The sequence below is a fragment of the Cervus canadensis genome, chromosome 2, assembly GCF_019320065.1.
Source record: "Cervus canadensis isolate Bull #8, Minnesota chromosome 2, ASM1932006v1, whole genome shotgun sequence".
NCBI lineage: Eukaryota > Metazoa > Chordata > Mammalia > Artiodactyla > Cervidae > Cervus > Cervus canadensis.
Window position 1 is genome coordinate 18,878,888 of NC_057387.1, and position 26,488 is coordinate 18,905,375.

Consider the following 26,488-nt stretch of genomic DNA (forward strand, 5'->3'; position numbering starts at 1 on the left):
TGCAGCACTCCAGGCTTCCTTGTCCTTCACTATCTCCCGGAGTTTGCTCAGATTCATGTCCACTGAGTGGGTGATGCTATCTAACCATCTCATCCTCCTTCTGCCGCTCCCTTCTCCTCCTGCTCTCAACCTTTCCCAGTATCAGGGTCTTTTCCAATCAGTTCGCTTTTTGCATCAGGTGGCCAAAGTAATGGAGCTTCAGTGATTTTGGAACCCAAGAAAATAAAGTCTGTTACTGCTTCTCTAACAGAGCAGGATGAGCACAGTCCTTAGCAGGTAGCATTGCTGTGTCTCATTACTCTGCACCCTGTTACTAGGCAACAGGTCCTGCTCAGCTATTGGTCAGCAGCTGCAGTGGGTCCTGCCCACTGGTAAATGTCAACAGGGGACCACTGAGGAAATGATTCAGTCAACAATCCATGGGGTGGTGGTCATCAGGTGGAGAGTGAGGTAAAAGGCAGATGCAGGCCTTCTCCTGGACACCCTCCAGTTTACCCAACCTTGGGCCAGCAGGTGAGCTGGAAGGCCCAGGGAGCAGACTAGGGAGCCCAGGGACTACGACCTGCAGGGCTCCAGAGCCCTCACTAAGGCCCTCCACTAGCTGGGGCCCAGACTTTGAGAAGCAGTGAACCTCTTCCCATCCCTGTCTCTGTGACCCACTAGCAGTGACCATCTGTATGAGTCACAGTTTGTGAGACCTGGTCTCCCCATTTGGATGGCCTGAGGAGATTGAGGGCCAGTTGGGTTGGATGCCTGGCTCCCTCAGGGATGACAGCTGGGTAGGGTATGGGAACTTGGCCTTGAAAGAGCTGCCAAGTGAGATCTGCCTCCTCTTAGCCAGGACTGGGACCTTGGAGGGTAAAAGTTGTGCCTTGGGACTTTGCCCTTTCTGGTCAAGACAGAGAATAATATTCATCTGGTAGAGATTTTCAGGAACATTATTACCTGACCATGACCTGACCTCGAGAACAAAGGATCTGACGCCTGGAAGTCTATAACAACTAACTACACCCATCCCTCAGCTTTTGCTTTTAAAGGGACTTGCTGATGGCCTTCAGTAATTTTGGGGTTCTAGGATATGAGCCACCCATCTTCTTGTATGAATCTATAATAAACCTTTCTGTCTTCCAAACTCTTATGTTTAGTACTTATGGGCCTCACTGTGCATCGGGCGCACGGACTTGCAATTTCGGTAACACTTCCACTTTTCCCTCTTCTACTTGCCATGAAGTGATGGGACTGGATGCCGTGATTTTTGTATTTTTTTTTAATGTTGAGCTTTCAGCCAGCGTTTTATGCTTCTCTTTCACCCTCAGCAAGAGGCTCTTTAGTTTCTCTTCAGTTTCTGTCATTTAGAATAGTATCATCTGCATATCTGAGGTTGCTGATATTTCTCCCGGCAGTCTTGATTCCAGCTTGTGATTCATCCAGCCTGGCATTTTGCATGATGTACACTGCATATAAGTTAAATAGGTAGGGTGACAATACATGGCCTTGATGTACTCCTTCCCCAGTTTTGAACCAGTCTGTTGTTCCATGTCCAGTTCTAACTGTTGCTTCTTAACCTGCATACAGATTTTTCAGGAAACAGGTAAGGTGGTCGGGTATTTCCATCTCTTTAAGAATTTTCCACAGTTTGTTGTGATCCACACAAAGGCCTTAGTGTAGTCAGTGAAGCAGAAGTAGATGTTTTTCTGGAATTCCCTTGCTTTCTCTATGATCCAGTGAATGTTAGCAATTTGATCTCTGGTTCCTCTGCCTTTTCTAAACCCAGCTTATACATCTGTAAGTTCTTGGTTCATACTGTTGAAGCCTAATTTTAAGGATTTTGGCCATGCTTTACTAGTATGTGAAATGAATGCAATTGCATGGAAGTTTGAAAATTTTTTGGCATTGCCCTTCTTTGGGATTGGAATGAAAACTGACCTTTTCCAGTCCTATAGCCACTGCTGAGTTTTTCAAGTTTGCTGACATAGTGAGTGCAGCACTTTCACAGCATTATATTTTAGGATTTGAAATAGCTCAATTGGAATTCCATCAACTCCACTAGCTTTGTTCATAGTAATGCTTCCTGCTGCTGCTGCTAAGTCACTTCAGTTGTGTCCGACTCCGTGCGACCCCATAGACAGCAGCCCACCAGGCTCCCCCGTCCCTGGGATTCTGCAGGCAAGAATACTGGAGTGGGTTGCCATTTCCTTCTCCAAAGACCTTTCCTGTATAGTTCTTCTGTGTATTCTTGCCACCTCTTCCTAATCTCTTCTGCCTTTGTTAGGTCCTTAACATTTCTGTCCTTTATTCCCCACCCCCCCTTTGGGTCTTCCCAGTGCACCAGCCCCGAACACTTGTCTCATGCATCCAACTTGGGCTGGCGATCTGTTTCACACTTGATAATATACATGCTTCAATGCTATTCTCTAAGATCATCTCACCCTCGCCTTCTCCCACAGAGTCCAAAAGTCTGTTCTATACATCTGTGTCTCTTTTTCTGTCCTGCATATAGGGTTATTTTTACCATTTTTTTGTTACCATCTTTTTAAATTCCATATATATGCATTAGTATACTATATTGGTATTTATCTTTCTGGCTTACTTCACTCTATATAATGGACTCTAGTTTCATCCATCTCATTAGAACTGATTCAAATGTATTCTTTTTAATGGCTGAGTAATATTCCATTGTGTATATGTACCACAGCTTTCTTTCTTTCTTTCTTTTTTTCATTTTTTAACATTTATTCTTATTAGTTGGAGGCTAATTACTTTACAATATTGTAGTGGTTTTTGCCATACACTGACATGAGTCAGCCATGGATTTACATGTGTTCCCCATCCTGAACCCCCCTCCCACCTCCCTCCCCATCCCATCCCTCTGGGTCATCCCAGTGCACCAGCCCTGAGCACTTGTCTCATGCATCCAACCTGGACTGGCGATCTGTTTCACATTTGATAATATACATGTTTCGATGCTGTTCTCTCAGATCATCCCACCCTCACCTTCTCCCATAGAGTCCAAAAGTCTGTTCTATACATCTGTTTCTCTTTTTCTGTCTTGCATATAGGTTATCATTACCATCTTTCTAAATTCCATATATATATGCATTAGTATACTGTATTGGTGTTTATCCTTCTGGCTTACTTCACTCTGTATAATGGGCTCCAGTTTCATCTGTCTTATTACAACTGATTCAAATTAACTCTTTTTAATAGCTGAGTAATATTCCATTGTGTATATGTACCACAGCTTTCTTATCCATTCGTCTGATGATGGGCATCTAGGTTGCTTCCATGTCCTGGCTATTATAAACAGTGCTGTGATGAACATTGGGGTACACGTGTCTCTTTCAGTTCTGGTTTCCTCAGTGTGTATGCCCAGGAGTGGGATTGCTGGGTCATATGGCAGTTCTATTTCCAGTTTTTTAACGAATCTCCACACTGTTCTCCATAGTGGCTGTACTAGTTTGCATTCCCACCAACAGTGTAAGAGGGTTCCCTTTTCTCCACACCCTCTCCAGAATTTATTGCTTGTAGACTTTTGGATAGCAGCCATTCTGACTGGTGTGTAATGGTACCTCACTGTGGTTTTGATTTGCATTTCTCTGATAATGAGTGATGTTAAGCATCTTTTCATGTGTTTGTTAGCCATCTGTATGTCTTCTTTGGAGAAATGTCTGTTTAGATCTTTGGCCCATTTTTTGATTAGGTCATTTATTTTCTGGAATTCAGTTGCAGGAGTTGCTTGTACATTTTTGAGATTAATCCTTTGTCTGTTTTTTCATTTGCTATTATTTTCTCCCACTCTAAAGGCTGTGTTTTCACCTTGCTTATAGTTTCCTTTGTTGTGCAAAAGCTTTTAAGTTTCATTAGGTCCCATTTGTTTATTTTTGCTTTTATTTCCATTACTCTGGGAGGTCAGTCATATAGGATCCTGCTGTGATTCATGTCGGGGAGTGTTTTGCCTATGTTCTCCTCTAGGAGTTTTATAGTTTCTGGTCTTACATTTAGATCTTTAATCCATTTGGAGTTTATTTTTGTGTATGGTGTTAGAAAGTGTTCTAGTTTCATTCTTTTACAAGTGGTTGACCAGTTTTCCCAGTACCACTTGTTAAAGACCTTGTCTTTTTTTCATTGTATATTCTTGCCTCCTTTGTCAAAGATAAGGTGTCCATAGGTACGTGGATTTATCTCTGGGCTTTCTATTTTGTTCCACTGATCTATATTTCTGTCTTTGTGCCAGTACCATACTGTCTTGATGACTGTGGCTTTGTAGTAGAGCCTAAAGTCAGGCAGGTGATTCCTCCAGTTCCATTCTTCTTTCTCAAGATTGCTTTGGCTATTCGAGGTTTTTTGTATTTCCATACAAATTGTGAAGTTATTTGTTCTAGTTCTGTGAAAAATACCGTTGGTAGCTTGATAGGGATTGCATTGAATCTATAGATTGCTTTGGGTAGTATACTCATTTTCACAATATTGATTCTTCTAATCCATGAACATTGTATATTTCTCCATCTATTTGTGTCCTCTTTGATTTCTTTCATCAGTTTTTTATAGTTTTCTATGTACAGGTCTTTCCTTTCTTTAGATAGATATATTCCTAAGTATTTTATTCTTTTTGTTGCAATGGTGAATGGTATTGTTTCCTTAATTTCTCTTTCTGTTTTCTCATTGTTAGTGTATAGGAATGCAAGGGATTTCTGTGTGTTGATTTTATATCCTGCAACTTTACTACATTCATTGATTAGCTCTAGTAATTTTCTGGTAGAGTCTTTAAGGTTTTCTATGTAGAGGATCATGTCATCTGCAAACAGTGAGAGTTTTACTTCTTCTTTTCCTATCTGGATTCCTTTTATTTCTTTTTCTGCTCTGATTGCTGTGGCCAACACTTCCAAAACTATGTTGAATAGTAGTGGTGAGAGCGGGCACCCTTGTCTTGTTCCTGATTTTAGAGGAAATGCTTTCAATTTTTCACCATTGAGGATCATGTTTGCTGTAGGATTGTTATATATACAGCTTTTATTATGTTGAGGTATGTTCCTTCTATTCCTGCTTTCTGGAGAGTTTTAATCATAAATGGATGTTGAATTTTGTCAAAGGCTTTGTCTGCATCTATTGAGATAATTACATGGTTTTTATCTTTCAATTTGTTAATGTACCACAGCTTTCTTATCCATTCATCTGCTGAAGGGCATCTAGGTTGCTTCCATGTCCTGGCTATTATAAACAGTGCTGCGATGAACATTGGGGTACACGTGTCTCTTTCAGATCTGGTTTCCTCAGTGTGTATGCCCAGGAGTGGGATTGCTTGTTTCTGTCCTTTATTGTGCCCAAACTTACATGAAATGTTCCCCTGATATCTCCAATTTTCTTGAAGAGCTCTGTAGTCTTTGCCATTCTATTGTTTTCCTCTGTTTCTTTGCATTGATCATTTAAGAAGGCCTTCTTATCTGTCCTTGCTATTCTCTGGAATTCTGCATTTAGTTGGGTATATCTTTACTCTTTTCCCTTGCTTTTTGCTTCTCTTCTTTTTTCAGCTATTTGTAAAGCCTCCTCAGAAAACCACTTTGCCTTCTTGCATTTCTTTTTCTTTAGGATGGTTTTGGTCACTGCCTCCTGTACAGTGTTGGTGCAATTGGTTATCACATTTGGCTGTTAACCAAAGGGTTGGTGGTTTGAGCCCACCCAGGGATGACTGTCCTTAAGGCCTTTTTAAGAAACATTTCTCAAAACCCAGATTTTGTCACTCTTCTACTCAAAACTGTTGACTCCCTGTCAACTACAGGATAAAGTCCAAAATCCTTGTGGCAGAATAGTAGTGTGATTAGGAGCACAGCTTTAAGAGCCAGCCAGACGTGAACTTGCATTTGAGCTTAAATTCTAGCCCTATGACTTTGGACAAGTTACTTTACATCTCAGAAATTTAGTTTTCTTATCTGTAAAGTGGGACTGATAGGTATTAACCTAAGTATTAATCTACCCTTTAAGGTGGTTGAGAATATTAAGAAATGTAATCCTTATAATCTGCTTATCACAGTATTTAGTAAGCACATAGATGTTTAGTAGGTAATAATTATTAACAAAGTCATATCCTTCATAATTTAGCCTCTCCCTGCTTTTCATGGCCTCAACTCTTGCCACATCATCCTATTCTAGCATCATTTCCCTGACACCAATTCTCTGTAGTGCCTCTATGCTTTTCTTCCCCTTAAAAATCTCTTTCTTGTCTATCTGGCAAAATTCCAATTCTATAATACAGTGACGTCTTCTCACATACCCTTCCTCTCTTCCCAAAGTTCCTAGAACCATTGAGATCATGCCTCCTAGAACCTCGGGAATAGTTCCAATCTCAAATAGTTTCTGGTGTTATCAAGAATGTATCAGGACTTCCCTGGTGGTCTGGTCGCTAAGGTTCTGTGTTCCCAATACAGGGGGCCCTGAGTTCAATCCCTGGTCAGGGAACTAGATCCCACATGCTGCAACTAAGACCCAGAGCAACTAAATAAAATTAAAAAAAGAATGTATCGAAATAATCCCACTTGCATTGACATGGATGGCCCTAGAGATTGTTATACAGAGTGAACTATGTCAGAAAGAGAAAGACAAAGACAAATACTGTATATTGTTTATATGTGGAATCTAGAAAAATCATATACAGATGAACTTATTTGCAAAGCAGAAATTGAGTCAAAGATGTAGAAAATAAACTTACAGTTACCATAAGGGTAAGGAAGATGTGTGATGAATTGGGAGATTGGGACTGACACAGATACACTACTATACACAAAATGGGGCTTCCCAGGTGGCATAAGTGGTAAAGAGCCTGCCTGCTTGATGCAGGAAATATAAGACTTGGATCCTTTGTTTGGGAAGATTGCCTGGAGGAGGGCATGGCAACTCACTCCAGTATTGTTGCTTGGAGAATCCCATGGACAGAGGAGCCTGGCAAACTACAGGCCATGGAGCCACAAAGAGTCGGACATGACTGAAGCGACTTAGCATACATACATAAAATAGGTAACTAATGAGAACCTACTGTGTAGCACAGTGAACTCTACCCAATGCTCTTTGATGACCTAAATGAGGAAGAAATCTAAAAAAGGTTGATATATGTATAACTGATTCATTTTGCTGTACAGCAGAATTAACACACCATTGTAAAGCAACTATACTCCAATAAAAATTAGCTAAAAAAAAGAATGCATCAACTTCTCTTCCCCATTTTTATTCTGAAAATATGGTTTTCAAAACACAGCATTTGTTCATACTTTATGATGGCACCTATTATGTTTTATTTTAATGATTTCTGTTTCTGTCTTTCTCAGTAGTCTGTGATCTTTTTGCAGGCAGAGACTTTATCATCTGTGTATGCCAGAAATTCCCAGTGTTGAGGACATAGTTGAGGACATTAGCTAATTCAATGAATTAATGAATTAATGACTAATTGAATGAATAAGGTATCATTGTCTTATTTTGCCTCTGTGTTGACCTAACCACTCCATTTTGACCTGAGGTACTGTTCTAAGGCATGAATGTCACATTACTAAGGCTGTGTGTGTCTTTGTGTGTGTCTGTGTATACACTCTGTCCTTCAAGTTTGTATGTGGGGCCCTATTTTGAGATCACCAGATTGCCCCTTTACAAAGTATATATTGGTAAACTCCCTTTTCCATTTCCTCGGGGGCACCAGGCCAATGTGTCCTGCTTTGCTCCTGTTTCCACACCCTGCCACGTCACTAGAGTACTGCTATGCCAGGAATGTTACTGGGGAAGAGTGGCTCTATGACTCAGAGGCCAGCCCAAGGATTAAGCAGTAGTGGAGGGAAAGACAAGATTTGGGGGGGAAATATGAAGAACACTGTTGGCTTTATGCCTGGTGGCTCAGATGGTAAAGAATCTGCCTGCTATGCAGGAGAGCTGGGTTCTATCCCTGGGTTGGGAAAATTCCCTGGAGAAGGAAATGGCAACCCACTCCAATATTCTTGCCTGGAGAATCCCATGGGGAGAGGAATCTGGCAGGCTACAGTCCATGAGGTCGCGAAGAGTCAGACATGACTGAGTGACTAAGCACACATGTAGAAAACACTGTTAACTCCACTTTTTGAATTCTGCCTTCATCCATTCATAAATTCAGTAGACATGTATTGGGCACCGACTCTGTGCGAGGCACTATTCTAGACGCTTGAGATATAAAAATGTATAAGATGTAATCTTTGCCCTGAAATGGTCACAGTCTTTGAGGGAGAACAAGTAAACAGAACTGACATAATACAAGATGGTAGGAGCAATAGTGGCTATTTTTTGGTACATAAAGGAGAAACAAAGACCCCCAAGAAACTACAATACAGGGGTCTCTTGCTGCAGGAACGTTGAAATCTACTTCATAGATCAAATTCAAGGGAGGTGATCCCTCTGTTGACCTATGCCTTGGTGAGTCAGGGTAAGAAGCAATTCAAGCATTGAAGTTTGTCTACTTTCACTACCAAAAAGATGAATAACCCAGCAGGTGGCAGCAGGGAAACAATTATTTTAGATCTTGATGAGGGAGGAGTAGAAGGCAGAGGTAAATGCTTGGGATTGTATTCTGGACGTTGAGGTACTAGGTTCCCTGTCAAAGACCCAGAAGACATTCAGATAGAGAATAACTAGGCCCATGTTGGGGGCTGCAATACCCAGGATTTTAAACCCATTTATCCATTTCATAAAATAATTATTGAGCCCTTACTACCTACAGAGTTACACCATGGGAGGAGCTGGAGATACAAGAATGAAAGAGTCCTTACTCTCTGGCTGTTTAGTCTGTTCAGAGATAGGTCTTTATATTCCCCATCAAGGTTCATAATCTCCAAAATCCCCATAATTGTTAAAACTGAGCGGGGTTAGTACGAAGATTAGACTAGAAAAGGGAATTTCTCTGAGTCTCAGTGACCTTTGGAGCATAACTAACAGGGAGGCTAAGGGCTCGGATCACACGAAGACTGTTGTTATGTTTCTGATCGTCTTCCGTGGCGTTTTAGACAGGTCTTCATCCGTTTATTTATCAAATATTTACTCAGCTCCATCATTGTGCCTGGCATTGCGCTTGAGGCAAACTGTAGATCTGTTTCGAACGCCATTCAAAGGAAGGCAAGACACGCAGGCTTGTTAAATAATAAACAAGGCAGTAAAGTCGGAATAATACTTGGTGGCATGTGATGTTTTGTGATACTTAACTGTTTAACCTCTTTTTTTTGTTTGTTTGTTTAACCTCTTTGACTAGACACCAGCGCTTCAGTCGGGAGGTCTTCCCGGGTTGTGAATGCCAACTCGGCACACTCTCTTCTAGAGCTCCGACTTCTCAATCTAGTCTCTTCCAGGACTCCCTTCTATTTTGACTCTCCAAGCCACCGTAGACAGAGCCGCACGGTCTTCCTTCCTCGGATTTGCCAGGGCGCGAGGGACCTGTGTCATGTGACCAGACTCAGCCTCCTGATTGGCTTGCCTCCTCTCAGGGCCTCCCTCCTCTCCCATTGGATGGGGTGGCCGAGGAGAGAGAAGGTTGGGCGCATGCGCGATGCCCGGAGTTCCTTGGCCACCGGGAGTGAAGCGGTGGGGTTGGGCGATAAACAGGCTGTGGCTAGGAAGAAGCGGGAGGGGGAGTTCGCTCCGCAGGGACTCCTCATTCCCCACCTTTTTCTTTTAGGTGTGGTTTGATCCAGACGCAGTTTCCCGGCAGCCGCTTGAGCTTACTCTGTTGTGAAAGGGGAAAGTAGCTCCTGCGGAAAGGGGTTAAAGTTGCTAAAACGGTGCGAGACGAGAATTCTCCCCCATGCCATCCTAATGGTTCCGCCCTGAATTGGTCCCGGGGCCGGCGCGACACATCTGAGAGAGGCCCCGGAGGGGGCGGGGAGGTGGCCCGCAGAACGCGGGTTCCGTGAGGATACGTGGGGGAGATTCGACTCCGAGAAAAGGAAGAGCCCGGTAGAAAGACAGGCCGCTGAGGGGGAGGGGGCTGCCAAGATGGCGTCCGCCTCCTCTGGCTCGTCGGCGGTAGGGTGTTCATCCGCGGATTCCGGCGTCCCTCCCTGCACCTCGGCCTCAGGTAATCAGGGCGTGGCGTGGGTTGGGGGCTGATGGCTGTGCGATGGCAGGAAGAGCGAGACCCAGGAAGGGCACCTGTAGCTGGACATGTTTGAGGCGTTGCCGGTAAGGAGGACCGAGAACTAGGCTTTCATGTAGCTTTCAGAGCAGGCAGAAGGAATGTGAGGAAAGGATGGATTTGATTCAGAAAAGGGAAGCTGTCAGAAACACTGGCTGTCTTCAAGGAGACCGAGTTGAGGACTTTGAAGTAGTATGGTCAGAAAAGGATGGAGATTGACGGTGGGAGTAGGGAGGAAAGAGAAAGGGAATCGAAGGGAGTAGAGAAAGAGTAAATAGAGGCTTCATAGGTAGAGAGGAATTACGTAGTGTAAGAGGCAGGTAGACTCCACGTTGATTGCGGGGTTAATTGGATAAAAACGTGGAAGAGAAACCATGGGACTTAAAAGGTATGGAAGCGTTATGGGATGCTACCAGTGCTGGGGCGTTAGGGGATTGGGGATTTTTTTGGGAGTGGGAGTTATTGGAGGCTCCTGAGAGCCTCCACCTAATGCGTCATTCCTTCTCACTTCGTGCCTCCCCTCCCCCAAACACGCGCGCGCTCGCAGGAGAGATACACGTTTTGTCACACATCCTCTGGATATTCCTATCTCTTGACTGCCTAGATTTGGGAAGGAATGGGAAGTTTTTGAAGAGAGCCTGAGGTATGTGGAAAAGCAGGGCTTAAAAAACACTGAAAACAGGTGGAGAAGGCGGAACGATGTAGTCCCGAATTGCAGTAGAAGTTGAGGGAGGTGATGCTGGAAATTAGGCTTGAAAAGGATAGGGTGGGGATGGTTCTAAGTGCTGTGTAGGAATATTGCATAATAGGAAATGGACTGGAAGAATGCTTAGGCACGAAATTGGCACTTGGAGAAGGGAGCCAGGGAATCTAGCTCAAAGTAGTTAGAAACTGTTGAAGATTGAGGGAGGGCTAAGGAGCAACAGATTGTGTGTAGGAGGGGAAAATGTGTGGTGTTGGGATGTATGTTGTTGGGGGGGGAGTGGAGTTTGAGTCAGAAACTGTTCTAGAGCTTCCATCAGAAATGTCTGGGGTTCCACAGTGACTGTTGCCTATACACTGTGAACAGGAGAGGCCGCCAGATGACGGATGCTATACCCCAGACATTGACACTTGCTTAATCCTGGGATTGCATCCTACTCGTTTTGAGTTGACTAAATAGAGGGTTCCACCTTTTCCTGTTCAGTTCGGGTGAGCACATACTTGGTCATAAATATCTTCTCCACAAACTGGAGTTTTGTTTATGTACAATCTATTTTTAGTTTCTTGAGAGGTGGTTTTTGCCTTTCCTAAAAGATTAGTGGGCCGGAGCAACTCCTGTTGCATTCTAAGTGTGAAGAAGGATAAAGTTAAAATGAAAGTTTTTAAATACAGTAGCTTCTTAATTTAAAACATCTTTTTCCTCTCCCCCAGTGCTGAAACAAGAATGGTTGTGTACAGTCTTTAAGCAGACTTCTTAACCATCAGATCAGGTATTAGAAACAGCTTAATCTTAAAAGCCTTGTGTTTTTGTGTTTATATCCCAGAATTTGATTCAGCCTCTATCTCATGAAAATATTGTCCACATGGGCAGATTTAGGAGTAAAAGAAACTATTTCTGTCACATAGTGGTGTCTTCAGGTTTTTTGCTCCTACTTCAGATAGTCCTACTATCTGTTTTAGGTGTCACTATTTGATATTTTTGTATGTTTTTATATTTTCTGTCAGATCTTAAGACTGCAGGATGTTATTCAGATAGTGTAAATGTTTTTAGCTGTTGTGTTTTCACCAGAAGATAAAATAATAGATTTCAGTCAATTTTACAGTTTCTTGGCTTTATTGTGTTCATCATATGTGAGGTCAAGATACAAAAATGGCTGAAAATTTTTTTTTAATGACTAAAAACAAATAGCTTTAGATTCCTTTTTTTTTTTTTAACTTTTTTTTCACCCTCTTTCTCTCTTTCTTTGGCAAATATTGAAACCATTGGATTAAGAAATTAAGAAAAATTCTCATAAATATTCCTGAAAACATGGAATTATTTTGTGCAGATACACAGTGCGGACTTCTTTCGCATATTTGTACATTCACTTCAGTTTTGGCTTACTGAATTTAATAGACTGTTTCATATTTCATTTCAAGGATATGTTTTTGAAGAGGATAAGGTGTTTGATTCAGATGCCAAAAAGGCTATTGAGAATGTGTTTTGTGATTGGAGGAGAGTGGTGCTCTGTCTGGATAGTATCAGGGGAATTAAGGCATTGGCAGGAATAAATTGGTTTATGGTCTCCTAAATCATTAAAGGCCAAAAGGCTAGCTTTGTAGAAATTCAAGGTAGGAGTGTGTGTGTTTGTGTTTTAATCATTCTAAAATCAACTTATTGTCCTGAGATGTTTAGCTGAACTCACTTAAATATTGGTGAAACTGAAATCCTAAAGGTAAGGTTCTCTGGCAGTGTATACAAAACAAGAATGTTAGGATTCAGGGACAGATTGATGTTTTAGATAAGTCATTCATTACCTTTTAAGGTTCAAAATCTTTCGGCATTCAAATTAGAAAGGATTGGTAATTTATTTATTTATTTATTTTTTAAGGATTGGTAATTTATTTATTTATTTATTTATTTTTGTTTCAGTAATTCATAGTGTATTTATAAAATGAAAAGCTCTCTATCAGAATACACTTTTCACTGGGAAAAATAAATAAAACAGACAAATGGATCTACACAAAGTAAAAATTAACTTTGGTAGACTTCACTGTGGAGGACAGTCCATAACAAGCTCATCTGCCCTTACTCCCCCAGAGCCGATAAGGATTGGTAATTTAAAACAGTTCTTCCCTGTCAGTATTAAACCCTTGGCTATATTGTTTAATCATTAAGCTGGAGCTGGTCTTTTAATGCTGCTGACAGGTTAAATAAAGGAGTTAAAGCAAACCATACACTCTAAGAGATGTTGGAGAGATCTTTTCCCATTGAAGTAACTACCATGTTTGGATTAGAGGGAGGTGATTATAAATTAATACTAATCTTACAGGAACCATCATCATTTCCTTGTTCTTATACTTTGTTAATAAAAGGTGATGCAGTTTGCTCTCAGCTGTTCAGTGTATAAAGGAAATTTATTCCTTTCCTTCCTTTCTGTCCTAGCCTCATTCTTTGGTCAGTGGTACCACTTAAAAAATAAAAGCACGGATGAGATGCTGTTGACAGTGCTACCATTTGTCACACTAGTGACAGTATAGAGAACCTGTCCCCCAGTTTGACTAGTTCATCAAGAATTTGAAAATAAGCCACCAACTCTCCTTTTTACTACCAGAAAGGGAGTAAAGTTTCTGTTTTGGCGACTTGATTTGAATTTAGTGGAGGAGTTAAAAAGTAGAATATTAAAGTGTCCCTTGCTCCCCTGAAATAAGAGCTGTGATAAAATCCTGTGTGACTCCCCTAAGAAAAAGCACTTGAAGCCCTAGAAAATCATGAACCTGTAGCTCCTTTTGCTTTCCGACCAGAACATTTCTGAAATTGACACACATTACCAAATGATTCTATCATGAGTACAGATGATTTGGAGGTAACATTTGTAGCTCCTTTTCTGATCTACCCTTAAACTGCTGAGGGAGACCCCAAAAAACACAGGAAAGAAACATTTTTGCCCAGAGCTTTTGTAGTAGAGCCAGTCTCATCAACCCTTGATTCTGGTGCTTTGTCCTTCCCAGCAGAGCTCCACCAGTAAATGTATGCTGTAATCTGATAACTCCAAATGGTAGGAATTTCGTTGAGGGTTTTTTGTCTGTGTTCTTTGTGTACATTGTAAGCCATTTGTAGACTGATCTCTTTCCCTTTAATTTTTCTGTACTAGTGAAAAGTAAAGCAACTTAAGTCACATTATTGGGGGGAGAAACTGGAGTTTGGAAATGTAAAGACAGAACAGAATGCCATGTAATGAGACTATCAACAGGTATCCTTTTGGTTGGTATTTTATAAGTAAGGAGAGATTTTTCCTTTTGCTTTTTCCACAGAGGGCTTACACCCACATACCCCTCCTTTTTTATTTTGTCCCCTTGGTAGATTCTTCCAGAAAACTGACATCAGAATGTCACTGTTTTTTAATTATCCATTTATTTCTGCCATGACTGCTCAAGCCCAGGGTTAAGTATAATTATATAGCCTTAATAGGTATCCAGCATCTGTTATTAATTGGTAATGTGTACTTAAAGTTAGCCTTAAATATCAAAATACATGTTATGTTTTGTTAATTTGTTTTTTGTTTTGTTAATTTCTGTGTGCTGTTCTAAGTTGATGTAAAACTCTTCTGATTAATAACTGTGCTCAAATATGTGCTAGCTACTAGTTATTACATGTTTCATCAGCCTATTTTTTAAATAAAAATAATGGAAACTACAGCCTGTGAAGTGAACAACTTCACCAGGCCAAACTCAGGTAACTGGTGAGAAGTTCTGCGTTGGGGGTGGGTGGTATTTTACCCTTTAAGCTGGATGTTTACTTTCTTAGAATTTTGGCATTTTCTTACCTGACATGAAGAAAGCAAAAAGACCAACATTGTCAGTTTGGTTTTTCTTTTTACTGAGTGTGTCCTCTTGATCAAGGATACAAGTATACTTCAGGAAGTGTGCTATTTTCTGATAGCCAGGCAGAGGGAATCTGTTCCTTTGTGTTCTAAACCCCAGGCCATCATTCAGTCTCAGAGTGAGTGATTGGACTGATGGTGTTTCCTAGAGGAAACCCCTTCCTGGCTCATTTCCCCTGTTGCACTTCACTTCTCCACCCTTTCCTATCAAAAGAGAACATTGTTTTATTTTTACATATGTGTCGATCCTGTGTTATTCGTATCTCCTATGAACTGTTGTTTTAATGTTTTCTGTTTGAAGTGAACTTTTTTCCCTCAGCCCCTCCATCTTTTAAAACTTTGTCACTGATTATTTTTCTTTTTTCTCCTATTAAATAAGTCTGTTTATTTGTAATGGCTGTATGCAGAATATATTAATTTTTAAATATCTGATTCCCCCAAAGTCCCCTTATTGTTGGAGTCTGAGGAAGACTGGCAAAAAGAGAGAGAAGGGTAGATTGCTTGTAGGCAGTTAAGTATATCTTACTATTTGCTGTGTATTAAACTGAGCTTTATGGAGTTAACCCAGAATAAACACCACCTCAAAGGATCAGTATCATTGATGGGGAGTGAGCAAAGGGAAGTTGCAGGGAGAGAATGGGAAGAGGTTTTTTTTTAGGATATGTTAATAGCTTAATACTAGCTTTCCTTTGCACAACATGCCTAGTAAACTTGAAGTTCCCATTGATAAGAATCTGTATAAAAGAAATGGTAGAGGAGTAACTTGGTCATATCTCTGTGATTTTCTTGCATTAGGGTCTGGTGGGTGGTTGAAGTGCATTGTTGGGACAGTTAATACCCATTGTGATATTATTTAAGTTCCTATCTCAGCTCAGTGTATGTTCCAGGCCAGCAATACTGCTTTTTATTTTTATTTTTTTAAAGATAGAACCAGGTTTGGAAATAGAATTGGGAGGTGGTGAACTGCTGGACATCTGAACTGCTCCTTAGCTTCGGATTGGCTTATCCAGGAGACTCAGGTCTTTTAAAGAAGGACTCAGATATCCACACCCGCGCCCCCCCCCCCCCCGCCCAAATTTCAACCAGAATTTTAGTGCTAAGAGATACATATTTGTGGGCTGAGAATCATGAAATGTGGCTTATAGAACTAGAAGCAAAAGTTTATTAAAGGGAAATGTAGAGATATTTTAATTTAACTCTCTTATTTTCTTTTTTTTTCCTTCTTATTTTCTAAATTAGGAAACTGAGGTTCAAATTGTTAAGAGTGGCAAAGACTTTGCATAAAGTCTGTATGTTATCGTGGTGAGTCTTGGTAAATTTGTGATTCATTCCTTGCTACTTGGCTCTTAGCCGAGCCAGGTTGACCCCAGGACTGGCAGATCAGTGAGTTTTGAGCTTTTGTTTCTAAGAGCATCCTTGCTTTTCAGACCTTTTTCTAGAAAATTCTTAGTAAAAATTGTCACCTGCTAGGAACAAAATCCAACCAGTCCATCCTAAAGGAAATCAGTCCTGAATATTCACTGGAAGGACTGATGTTGAAGCTGAAACTCCAGTACTTTGGCCACCTGATGTGAAGAACTGACTCATTTGAAAAGACCCTGATGCTGGGAAAGATTGAAGGCAGGAGAAGGGGACGACGGAGGATGAGATGGTTGGATGGCATCACCGACTCAATGGACCTGAGTTTGAGTAAACTCTGGGAGTTGGTGATGAACAGGGAGGCCTGATGTGCTGCGGTTCGTGGGGTCGCAAAGAGTCGGACATGACTGAGTGATTGAACTGAACTGAAGGAACAAAATTTAACTTTTCTCTAAGATGTGGCTAGATTTTCATAATTGACTTCTTTTAGTTCTTACTGAGGGTATGGTAACAGTGCCTGACCCCCACCCTCCAACACTACCTCTTAGAGCTGTGTGCTCAGCAATGCTTCTCATTAGGCAGGCTGACATTTCTGAGTATTTTCATTTGAATAAGATATTATGCCTCCTACATGCAGGGGTATAATTAAAGTGGTGTTCAGTATTTCAGGTTAAAGAGGACTAGAGAGATTGTTTGAGATAGTCCAGAAAATAACTGGGTGATGACTGTTTTGTGCAGGTTTTTGCTTTTTTTTAAAAAAAATCTCTGGCTGTCAGTATTATCAACCAAAACACCCCCTCAGAATTATCATTTTGCTTCCAAAAAGCCTGCTTGTCTCTTTCTGATTTCTATGGGAATTGACAGATTTATGTAGTAGTATTGGTAGCTCATTAAGCTAAGTCTCTGGAATCTCTTCTTTATGACCTGTTCAGGCAAAACTCGTCTGAGGAATGCACATCCTGCCCAGTTCTAGCATGCTGAAATTAAGAGTGTACTTCAAGCATTAAAGTCAGTCACAGGCTGTCTCTTAGTTTCTCATCTGGAAGATGATGTCATCTCATCTTTGACGGAAATGTTTCTTCTCTGAAAGCACTGGGAGAGGCTCTGGTATTATGGCCAACTCTTGTTTTGTTCCACATGCTGAGGGGGAGTGGGGGAGGGGAACTATAAGTCTTATTTTGGAGCTGTGTACTGTCTGAAAGTATCTGTTTTGATTATCTCCTCTTTTAAGGCCAACTCATTTCCCCTCTAAAGTTTACCTTTTTCACATTTCTCAGAATTGTATTAATTTTCTTTTCTTCCTCTACCTTTTCTTCTTGCTCTCAATAGTAAGTCATAGCTGCCAGTGCTTTAGTAGTTGCAAACCAGTTTATGGAGAGTCCTAGTGATGTTTTGCCAGGTGACTAGAAACCAGCCCCTTTGGTATCTTTCTCATCACAAACACAATTTAGGCTGGGACTAAGGACCAAAATGGAGTGCTTCCTTAAGACTATTCAAAGTTACTCAGAAAAATTTTCTGTGACATAGTATGATTCAACTTTGTATTTTAGCAAGAATTGATTGGATTATTTCCTCTGTGGCACTTAACTGGCTGGTTCAGTTGTCTTGAAATTATTTTAGTAGCATTAAAGATTTCTCAGCTAATTTTCATAATTTAGAGGCTAGATCTTTATTTTTCAAATATCCAGGAGATACGCTGAAATTAGGAATACCTGTTTAATGGGAGAATATTGATATTCTGAAGGATATTAAAGATAAATTTTTCCGGGAGAACCTGTTAGCATGTGCACCAATACAGGTTTGTTTCAGATTGTATGGGAATCTCAAATAATAGAGAACAGGAGTGAGTGTATAGGAGTCATGCTTTATTTGTAGCTTGCAGTTGTCAGCAGCTTTCTAGACATCATCTTTCACATTTTTCCTTCTAGTCTATCTCTGTAGCAGCATAATATGTTGTAATGAGCTCAAGTTAATGTGTAGGGAGGGGATTGATGGTGATCTGTATGTGTGGAACTGTTGAGCACTAGTTTACTGGGGAGACTGGGTTATAAAACAACAATAAAGCCATTCCTACGTATCTCTTTAATTGTTAAATTACCTGTTTGTTATAGAAAGTTTATATACATAAGGAAAATAGAAACTTAAAACTTAGAATATCACCTTAACCATACTATCCAATATAATCATATTTTAACATTTTAGTATATAATCTTCTGGACCTTTTTTATGTGTATAAATACATATGACTTTATAGATAATTGTTTTAGAAAAATACTGTACTATATAATTATTAGCTTTTTCCATTAAACAGTTTATTGTGACATCCTGTCTATAAATGAACATAAGGATAATGGTTCTATACTATTTTATGACTATACCACAACTTATATAACCTATATTGTACATTTAGATTCTTTGCAATTATAGTTGTTACATACAATGCTACAATAAATATATTTGTATATATGTCCACTTGACCAATTATTTCCTTAGGATAAATTCTCGCTTTTGGGACAAATGGTACATATTTGCTTTTAAGACTTTTTGCTATGCTAGATATTACCAAATTACCCTGACGAGTGGAAGATCCTCAAATGTGTAAAATGTATACACATTCTTTTTTAAAAAGATAGAAGCCTGTGTGCAAGGAGCTTTATACCTGAAATTTTTTTGCCAATCTGAAATCATGCAATAGTGAAATTGTTTGGGTCACAAGTTTTGTAATCACTCCTGGAATTTTTCTGCCAGAGCTTTTTTTTTTTTTCTTTTTTTTTGACTTCTACCTAGAACTGCAGAAAATCTTCTCACATTTCACAGTATGGTACTGGGGACCAGTTCAGGCCCTGTTTATAATTTTAAACTTTAGAGATGTCATATGGGTATTTTTAAAATATGCTTGTTCTGTTATAAGCAAGTAGAACCCCAGCAGTAAGTGATAATTTTCTGTTTTTCCTCATTTAGGTCTCCACTTTCTGTGCTGTGGGGTCAACCGTAAGAGAGGTAGATCTGATGTGTATCTGTGCTGAAGAAGCATGAGCTCCTTGCAGTTACTAGCCGCGGACTCCTCTTCCCCATAACAATTGCAAATTTTTTTTTTAGTAGCGTGCATGGCCTTTTGAGAAGGCTGTGAGTGTCCTGAAAGATTACTTGACTTCAGCTTCCGTTCCCCTCTCCCCTCCAGAAAAATGCTGCCTTAACATGGCAACTTCTTTTCTCACAGTCCCACAATGTAAGATGGATCCATTGACTATCTTTTGTCTCCCTCGAAGTCTTCCCATGTAACTCCATTTCCTTTTGTTTCAGTAAATGTGTCTCTCTTTCTTTCCCTTTCTGTTGTACCTCTCATTTCCCCTGACCCATCTCATCCTGTAGATGGGGTTTTATAATTCACAATGGTAATAATAATTGCTAGTATATACAGAGCATTTATTACATATTAAGTGCTATATAGGATTTATTTAATTCTCATAACTATCCTATGATGTACATGTTATTATATCTCCATTTTATGGATGAGGTAACCAAGGCCTAGAGAGTTTTAACCAACTTGTCAAGGTTATCTAGTTAGTAAATGTAGATCTAGTATTCAAACCTAGCCAACTTAGGTGTGCTGATTTCAGAGCCCACATTCCTACCCACAATACCTTGCTGCTCTCTCACTAATCTAAAAGTCTGTGTGTGAACTAACTTGACTTTAAACCAGATTACATATTTGTTGTTCAACAAAGAATAGTGCAGAGGGGAACCTCCCCTTCTGATTTGAGCTGTCAAAATTCTGAGCTCCTCCATGTGTAATACCTGGAGTTATTGATCATTCTTTCAGAAAATAGTTTAGAAGTTAATGTGGATATTTGCCGAGGATTGGTAACTGATTGTACAGTCAATTCTAAGATCATTAAAACAACAAGACTGCCTATCAGATACCCTCTTTTTGTCATTGCAGATTCAGTGATCATAACTCTTATGCTTTTAATCAGATCGACTCATGGTCCCACTGACACCAAAAAGAAAACTCTTAATCTGAGAAGAATTAAAAACTTTCTTTCTGTTAAAGTTGTTCATGTCTTTTTATGAAGAAAAGAGGTACTTTGTACTGCTAGTGAGGACCTTAACTTGTGTAATATTGCTCTGTCCAGTGTCAGTTTTGAAGGGCAGCTTCTGCTCCTCTAAAATACTGGCATTGTCTGTTTCAAAACAAGTATAATCTCACTGAAAGAAATGAAAGGTACTTTCCTACTGTTTTTGCCAGTGACATTGATGACTGTTGCTGGAGGAGCAGAGTGGTGGTATTGTTAATTACATTGTGAGGAACCAAAGGAGGACTCTTTATCCTTTTATCAATGAAAGTGGGAAGGGAAGGGAATACCTCAGGGGAAGAAAATATGTGTTCCTACTGTCCGTTAGCAGTTGTGAGATTTATTTAGTTTGTAAAAGCATTCTAGTTCCTTTGGTGCTTTCCTTTCCCCCTTAGACTCAGAGTGGCCAGGAAATTGAAAACAAAATATGGTTTAGAAGAAAGAGTTGAACTGGGGAGTTGGAAATGTGAATTCCAATTCTGGCTCTGTCACCACCTTTGCTCTTTAATTTTGAGCACATCCCTTATGCTCTGTTTATTTATAGGTTAAATACGTCTTACTATTAAGAATTGGGCTTCCCTTGTGGCTCAGCTGGTAAAGAATCTGCCTGCAATGCGGTAGACCTGAGTTCGATCCCTAGGCTGGGAAGATCCTCTGGAGAAGGGAAAGGCTACCCACTTCAGTATTGTGGCGTGGAGAATTCCAAGGACTGTATAGTCCATATGGTCCCAAAGAATTGAACGCAACTGAGCAACTTTCACATTAAGAATAGATTAAAATCTCAAAGGCCCTTGTTGAATGACTTTTTCTTAATATAAATTGTTACTTATTTGTTAGCTTAAATGGGCACATAGGTTCATATGTGGCTGAAGGGGCTAAGTTCTCAACTTGTTCTATTTAAAAATCAGTTTTCATTAATATCTATAGATCTCAGCCAGATTGAGCCTGCTCAGTCTGCTCAGAATTTTTAAAAAATTCCAGAAGTGAGTATATCCTTGCTTCTCTAGGTCTTTTATTTGTTTAGTTAGTCTTTGGTTTAGAATGCTTCTTGGTCCAGGGCCTATTAATAAGTAGGAACTACATGATCATGAAGGTCAAACAAACATGAAGGAAACATTTTTCCCTGAGGAGGAGGAAATTTAACATTGGAACTCAGTAGTAGTTGTTTAGTCGCTCAGTTGTCTCTGACTCTTTGCAACCCCATGGACTGCAGCATACCAGGCTTCCCTGTCCTTCACCATCTCCTAGAGATTGCTCAAACTCAGGTCCATTGTGTCAGTGATGCCATCCAGCCATCTCATCTCTCTTGTCCCCTTCTCTTCCTGCCTTCAGTCTTTTCCAGCATCAGGGTCTTTTCCAGTGAGTAGGCTCTTTGCATCAGGTGGCTAAAGTACTGGAGCTTAAGCATCAGTCCTTCCAGTGAATATTCAGGATTGATTTTCTTTAGGATTGACTGGTTTGATCTCCTTACAGTCCAAGGGACTCTGAAGAATCTTCTCCAGCACCACAGTTCAAAAGCATCAATTCTTTAGCGCTCAGCCTTATGGCCCAGCTCTCATGTCCGTACACGACTGCTGGAAAAACCATAGCTTTGACTAGATAGACCTTTGTCTGCAAAGTGATGTCTTTGCTTTTTAATATGTTGCCTAGGTTTGTCATAGCTTTTCTACCATGGAGCAAGCATCTTTTAATTTCATGGCTACGGTCACTGTCCGCAGTGATTTTGGAGTCAGGAAAATAAAGTCTGTCACTGTTTTCCATTGTTTCCCCACCTATTTGCCATGAAGTGATGGGACTGGATGCCATGATCTTAGTTTTTTAAACATTGAGTTTTAAGCCAGCTTTTCCACTGTCTTTTACCTTCAAGAGGCTCTTTAGTTCTTTGCTTTCTGCCATAAGGGTGGTGTCATCTGCACATCTGTGGTTATTGATATTTCTCTTTGCAATCTTGATTCCTGCTTGTGATTCATCCAGCCTGGCATTTCGCCTGATGCTTATAAGTTAAATATATAAACAGGGTGACAACATACATCGTTGACGTACTCCTTTCTCAGTTTTGAACCAGTCTGTTGTTCCATGTTTGATTCTAATTGTTGCTTCTTGACCTGCAGTTTTCTCACCCAAAAAAGGATGCTATATATGGATTGTGGGTATGGATTATAAGATGATAGTTTATACTTAGCAGAGTATTTTTTACACAGATGCTAGAAAACAGATTTTTCTGTTGATTAATACTCTAATCTTATCCTAACTTAGGGATAAATCTCATTCTCCTTAAACATTGGCTGGATGGGTGTTGTCATTGCTGAGTTGGTATTCTTTTCTCTTCTTTTTGTTTCCAATTCCCCCCCCCCCCCGCCCCCGCATCTCTGCTTTCCTCTGTTTCTGCTGCTGTTCCTTCTGAAGACAAAGCTTGATTAAGAAGAGGTGAACAGGTACTGGTGACTCTTCAGTCTCAGTAGGCATTTTCTCACTGACATGAGCCAAGTCGCCCAAGCCATCAAGCCTTAGCAGTTGGCACTTTGTTCCCTAAAATATTACTCTGCTGTTCATTGGGTTTCTTCTCTACCAAGCTGGATGTTATAGCAACATTAATATGATTCTCTACTTTTCTATTCCTGTCCATTCTTTGGTAGTTTGGGAGTTCTGACCTGTACCCTAGGAGCAAAACTTCAGACCAGGAAGAGAATGAGTCTTGATTCCTGATTCTCCATCCTGTTGTTACTTGTTTTGGTGATTATTTTTAAATAGTTTTTATTTTTGGTTGCTCTGGGTTTTTGTCACTGCACACTGGCTTTCTCTGGTTGCTGTGAGCAGAGGCTACTCTTGCAGGCTTCTCACTGCAGTGGCTTCTCATTGCTGAGCACAGATTCTAGGTGCATGGGCTTAGTAGTTGTGGCTCACGGGTTTACATGCCCTTTGGCATGTGGGATCTTCCCAGACTAGGGATCAAACCAATGTCCCCTGTATTGCATGATGGATTCTTAACCACTGGACCCCAATCCTATTATTATTCAGACCCCAGTATCCTTCCAACTGCCTCAGCTGTAGTGTTTTGGGGATTAATCCAAGTTTTGCAGTTGGAGATAGCTAAGTAATTGGCACCATATTCCACTGAATTAAGTCCTCCCACCCTCATTCTGGGTCCTTTGCAAGAGTGTAGCAGCCCTGGAGCTATGTTTGTGAGATAAAACTAGGAAAGGTAGCAAGGTAGAACTTTTTAGGGAGTAAGAAGTCCCCAAGCTTACACTCTGCCTTGAACTCACTCACCTGCTTTTTTCATTCATTGTTTAATTTGGTCCAGTGACTCCTTGCATGAAGAGGTTGTTCTCTTCTATGAGAAGCTGTCAGCCTAGGATTGGACATTGGCTCTTGGTTCTGTCAGATCCCTCCACACCCCTTCCTTTGGGGTAAAACAGGAAGAAATAAGCCAAGTACTGACCAAAGAGTCCAGAAACAGTGTTGTTTTCTCAACTGAAAGAATGCTGATTTCTTCATTGAGAATCACTAATTCTACTGTTGTGTGTATACTTGCACAAGGGTTTGTTGGGAATATGGGGAGGCTAAGGGTTTGGGGAGCAGCCAAGAACTTTGAGGTACTAATTAGAATTTCATGATGGTCTAGCTAATTGAACATTAAACCTTCCTGAGGGGCCAACTTTGCTCTTCCATTAGAACTCACATATGACAACATATTTGTATAGCACATCACAGTCCATGAAGTACTTTGATTTAGTTTATCTCATCTAATCTTTACATAAACCTTCTAATATAGATTCTTCTTTTTTAGTTATTAATAGAGAATAATTTGCCTGATGTAACAGGGATTTGAGGACTTCCCTTGTGGCTCAGTCTGCCTTCAATGTGGGAGACCCGGGTTTGTCCCTGGGTTGGGAAGATCTCCTAGAGATGGGAATGGCAACCCACTCCAGTATTCTTGCCCGGAGAATTCCATGGACAGAGGAGCCTGGTGGGCTACAGTCCATGAGGTCGCAAAGAATCAGACATGACTGAATGACTAACACACAACAGGGATCTGAACCTAGGTCAGCATGTTGGCTCTCATCTGAAGGGTTTTAAGATTCAAAGGGTTTGACTAATTTTTTGTTAGTGAGTGCCTTAAATTTTACAGTTAAGTTATCAGTTTTAATCTTGAATCTGAGTTGTGCTGACTTACTGTTCCTTGGAAGCTTTAGCTTAGGGTTCCAGTCCTAGGTTCCAGGTCTTTCACCTATCTCAACTTGACCTGATTGAAGATGAAGCATCCTGCAAAAAGCATAGATTTTTGGGCTTTGCTGTTTCTCTAATTTTCTGGGTCATTTTATGCAGCACATCTTCCTAACAGCTAGATGACATTTTTCTTACCTCCTTTTTTGGAAAGAGGAATGAAAACCATCTGTTCCCCAGAAAGGAAATTTTGCTGCTCGGCTTATTGGTACCAGAAATGCTTTTACCGTTAAACCTTACATATGGACCAGAACTGAGATTTTCTTACTCAGCTACTAACTTATGTTATTGAGGATTTGTCCCATTTGGATTCTTTCTTTTTTTAAATTTGTTGTATTATTTACTTGGCTGCATCAGGTCTTAGTTGCACAGCACGGGATCTTCATTGCATCATGCGAACTCTTTGGTTGTGACACATGGACGCTCTTGTGGTGTGGAGGCTCAGTAGTTGCAGTACTTGGGCTTAGTTGTTTTGTGGCATGTGGGACCTTTGTTACCCAGTCAGGGATCAGACCTGCATCCTCTGCTGTGGAAGGTGGAATCTTAACCAGTGGATCATCAGGGAAGTCCCTGGATTCTTTTTAATTTTCTTTAATGTGGCTAATCTTTATTCTCTTTGAATTCTTGAACTGGATCAAAGTAATACATCAGTAGTCTTTGAAGAAAAAAGACTAACAATTTTCAACATGAAGGGGAGAAAGGTCTGTCTCCCTGAGTGATCATGTGTCTCCAGTGTGATCATGGGTGAAGTCTTTAGGATGGCATACCCTTAAGAACTGACTTAACCTTAAGAAAAAAAGAATTGATTTAACCTTTTGGAGTAGTTTTCTATGGATAGTGGTCTTTTAGTCACTTTCTAAATATATTCTTGAGATCTTTTCTACATTTAAACTGATAAAAGTCATAAATGATATTTAACCACACACATATCTTACACATCTCCACTGATTAAATATTTAGTAAGTAAACAACAAATTCCTGTTGCATTTACGGCAGGATCAAGATGAAGATGTAAGGATATAGAATCAGGTTTTGCCTGCACTGAATGCTTTTTCATTTTTTCATGATTGCGTTTACCCATCCATAGCTTCTTCATCTCTACAGACCAACTCTTCTTTTAATTGAAGGATAGTTGATTTACAATATTATTTTAGTTTTAGGTATACAGTTAATTATTCAATATTTTTATAAACTATACTCCATTTAAAATTACTACATAGTAATGGCTGTATTTCCTTATGCTGTACAATATATCCTTGCTTATTTATTTATTTGCTTATTTATTTTATACATAATAGTTTGTGTTTCTTATCCCCTACCCCAGCTTGCCCTTCTGCCCTTTTCACTTCCCACTGGTAACCACTAGTTCTCTGTGAGTCTGTTTTTGTTATACACATTTGTTTTATTTTTTAGATTTCACATATCAGTAATGACATAATGTGTTTGTTTTTCTCTGAATTATTTCTCTAAGCGTAATACTCTGGGGCCATCCACATTGTTGGAGATGGCAGGATTTCGTTCTTTTCTATGACTGAGTGGTATTCTATTGTGTACAGACACACACACGCACACATAGACACCCAGAGCTGCTTTATTCGTTGATCTGTTGATGGACACTTAGGTGCTTCCATATCTTGGCTATTGTAAGTAAAGCTTCTGTAGATCAACTCTTTACCTTTTCTTCTGAAATAGTTAGTAGAAATGCAGAGCACCATAGATATGCTCTAAAGCTTCTTACCCTTTTAGCTCTACAGGAAAAATTATTAATGAAGTCTAGGCTGTCCACTAAGTCTTTGGTATCTCTTATGCCTTTTCTCTTTCAACCATGGTATCAAATGAGACACTTTGGCTCTGATGGTTAAATGTATCAAGAACAGATGTATTTCCTAGAGAAAATGTGAACACTTGGATAAGAAAAAGGAACTAGAAGACGACTGGAATATGTATAAGGGCTCTGTGAGTATGGAAGAGGAAAAGGAAAGGACATTTAAAATCCCTATCCAAAAGGATCTGGTATCACTGAGCAAGAGGCAGGAACCCATTGTCAGGTTTAGTTTGACTCAAATCCTAATTGTTTCAGTGAGCTTGATAGAGATCATGTGAGTGTGTGTACATATTTATAGTTATGTTTA

At 40.1% G+C, this 26,488-nt stretch overlaps 1 protein-coding gene across 3 annotated transcripts in view; it reads left to right on the forward strand.

Moving 5' to 3' along the window:
• The first annotated feature begins 9,538 nt into the window (after positions 1-9,538).
• The window catches only part of PIP5K1A (phosphatidylinositol-4-phosphate 5-kinase type 1 alpha), a 39,937-nt gene continuing 22,987 nt past the window's right edge, over positions 9,539-26,488 (forward strand). Inside the window, exons 1-2 of one of the 3 annotated variants that reach the window (XM_043458083.1) lie at positions 9,539-10,072; positions 19,015-19,053. In XM_043458083.1, the coding sequence (XP_043314018.1) occupies positions 9,991-10,072; positions 19,015-19,053 (121 nt within the window). In that variant the 5' untranslated portion in view covers positions 9,539-9,990. The remainder of the gene's footprint in view (positions 10,073-19,014; positions 19,054-26,488) is intronic. The other 2 variants (XM_043458066.1, XM_043458077.1) reach the window with 2 other exon arrangements.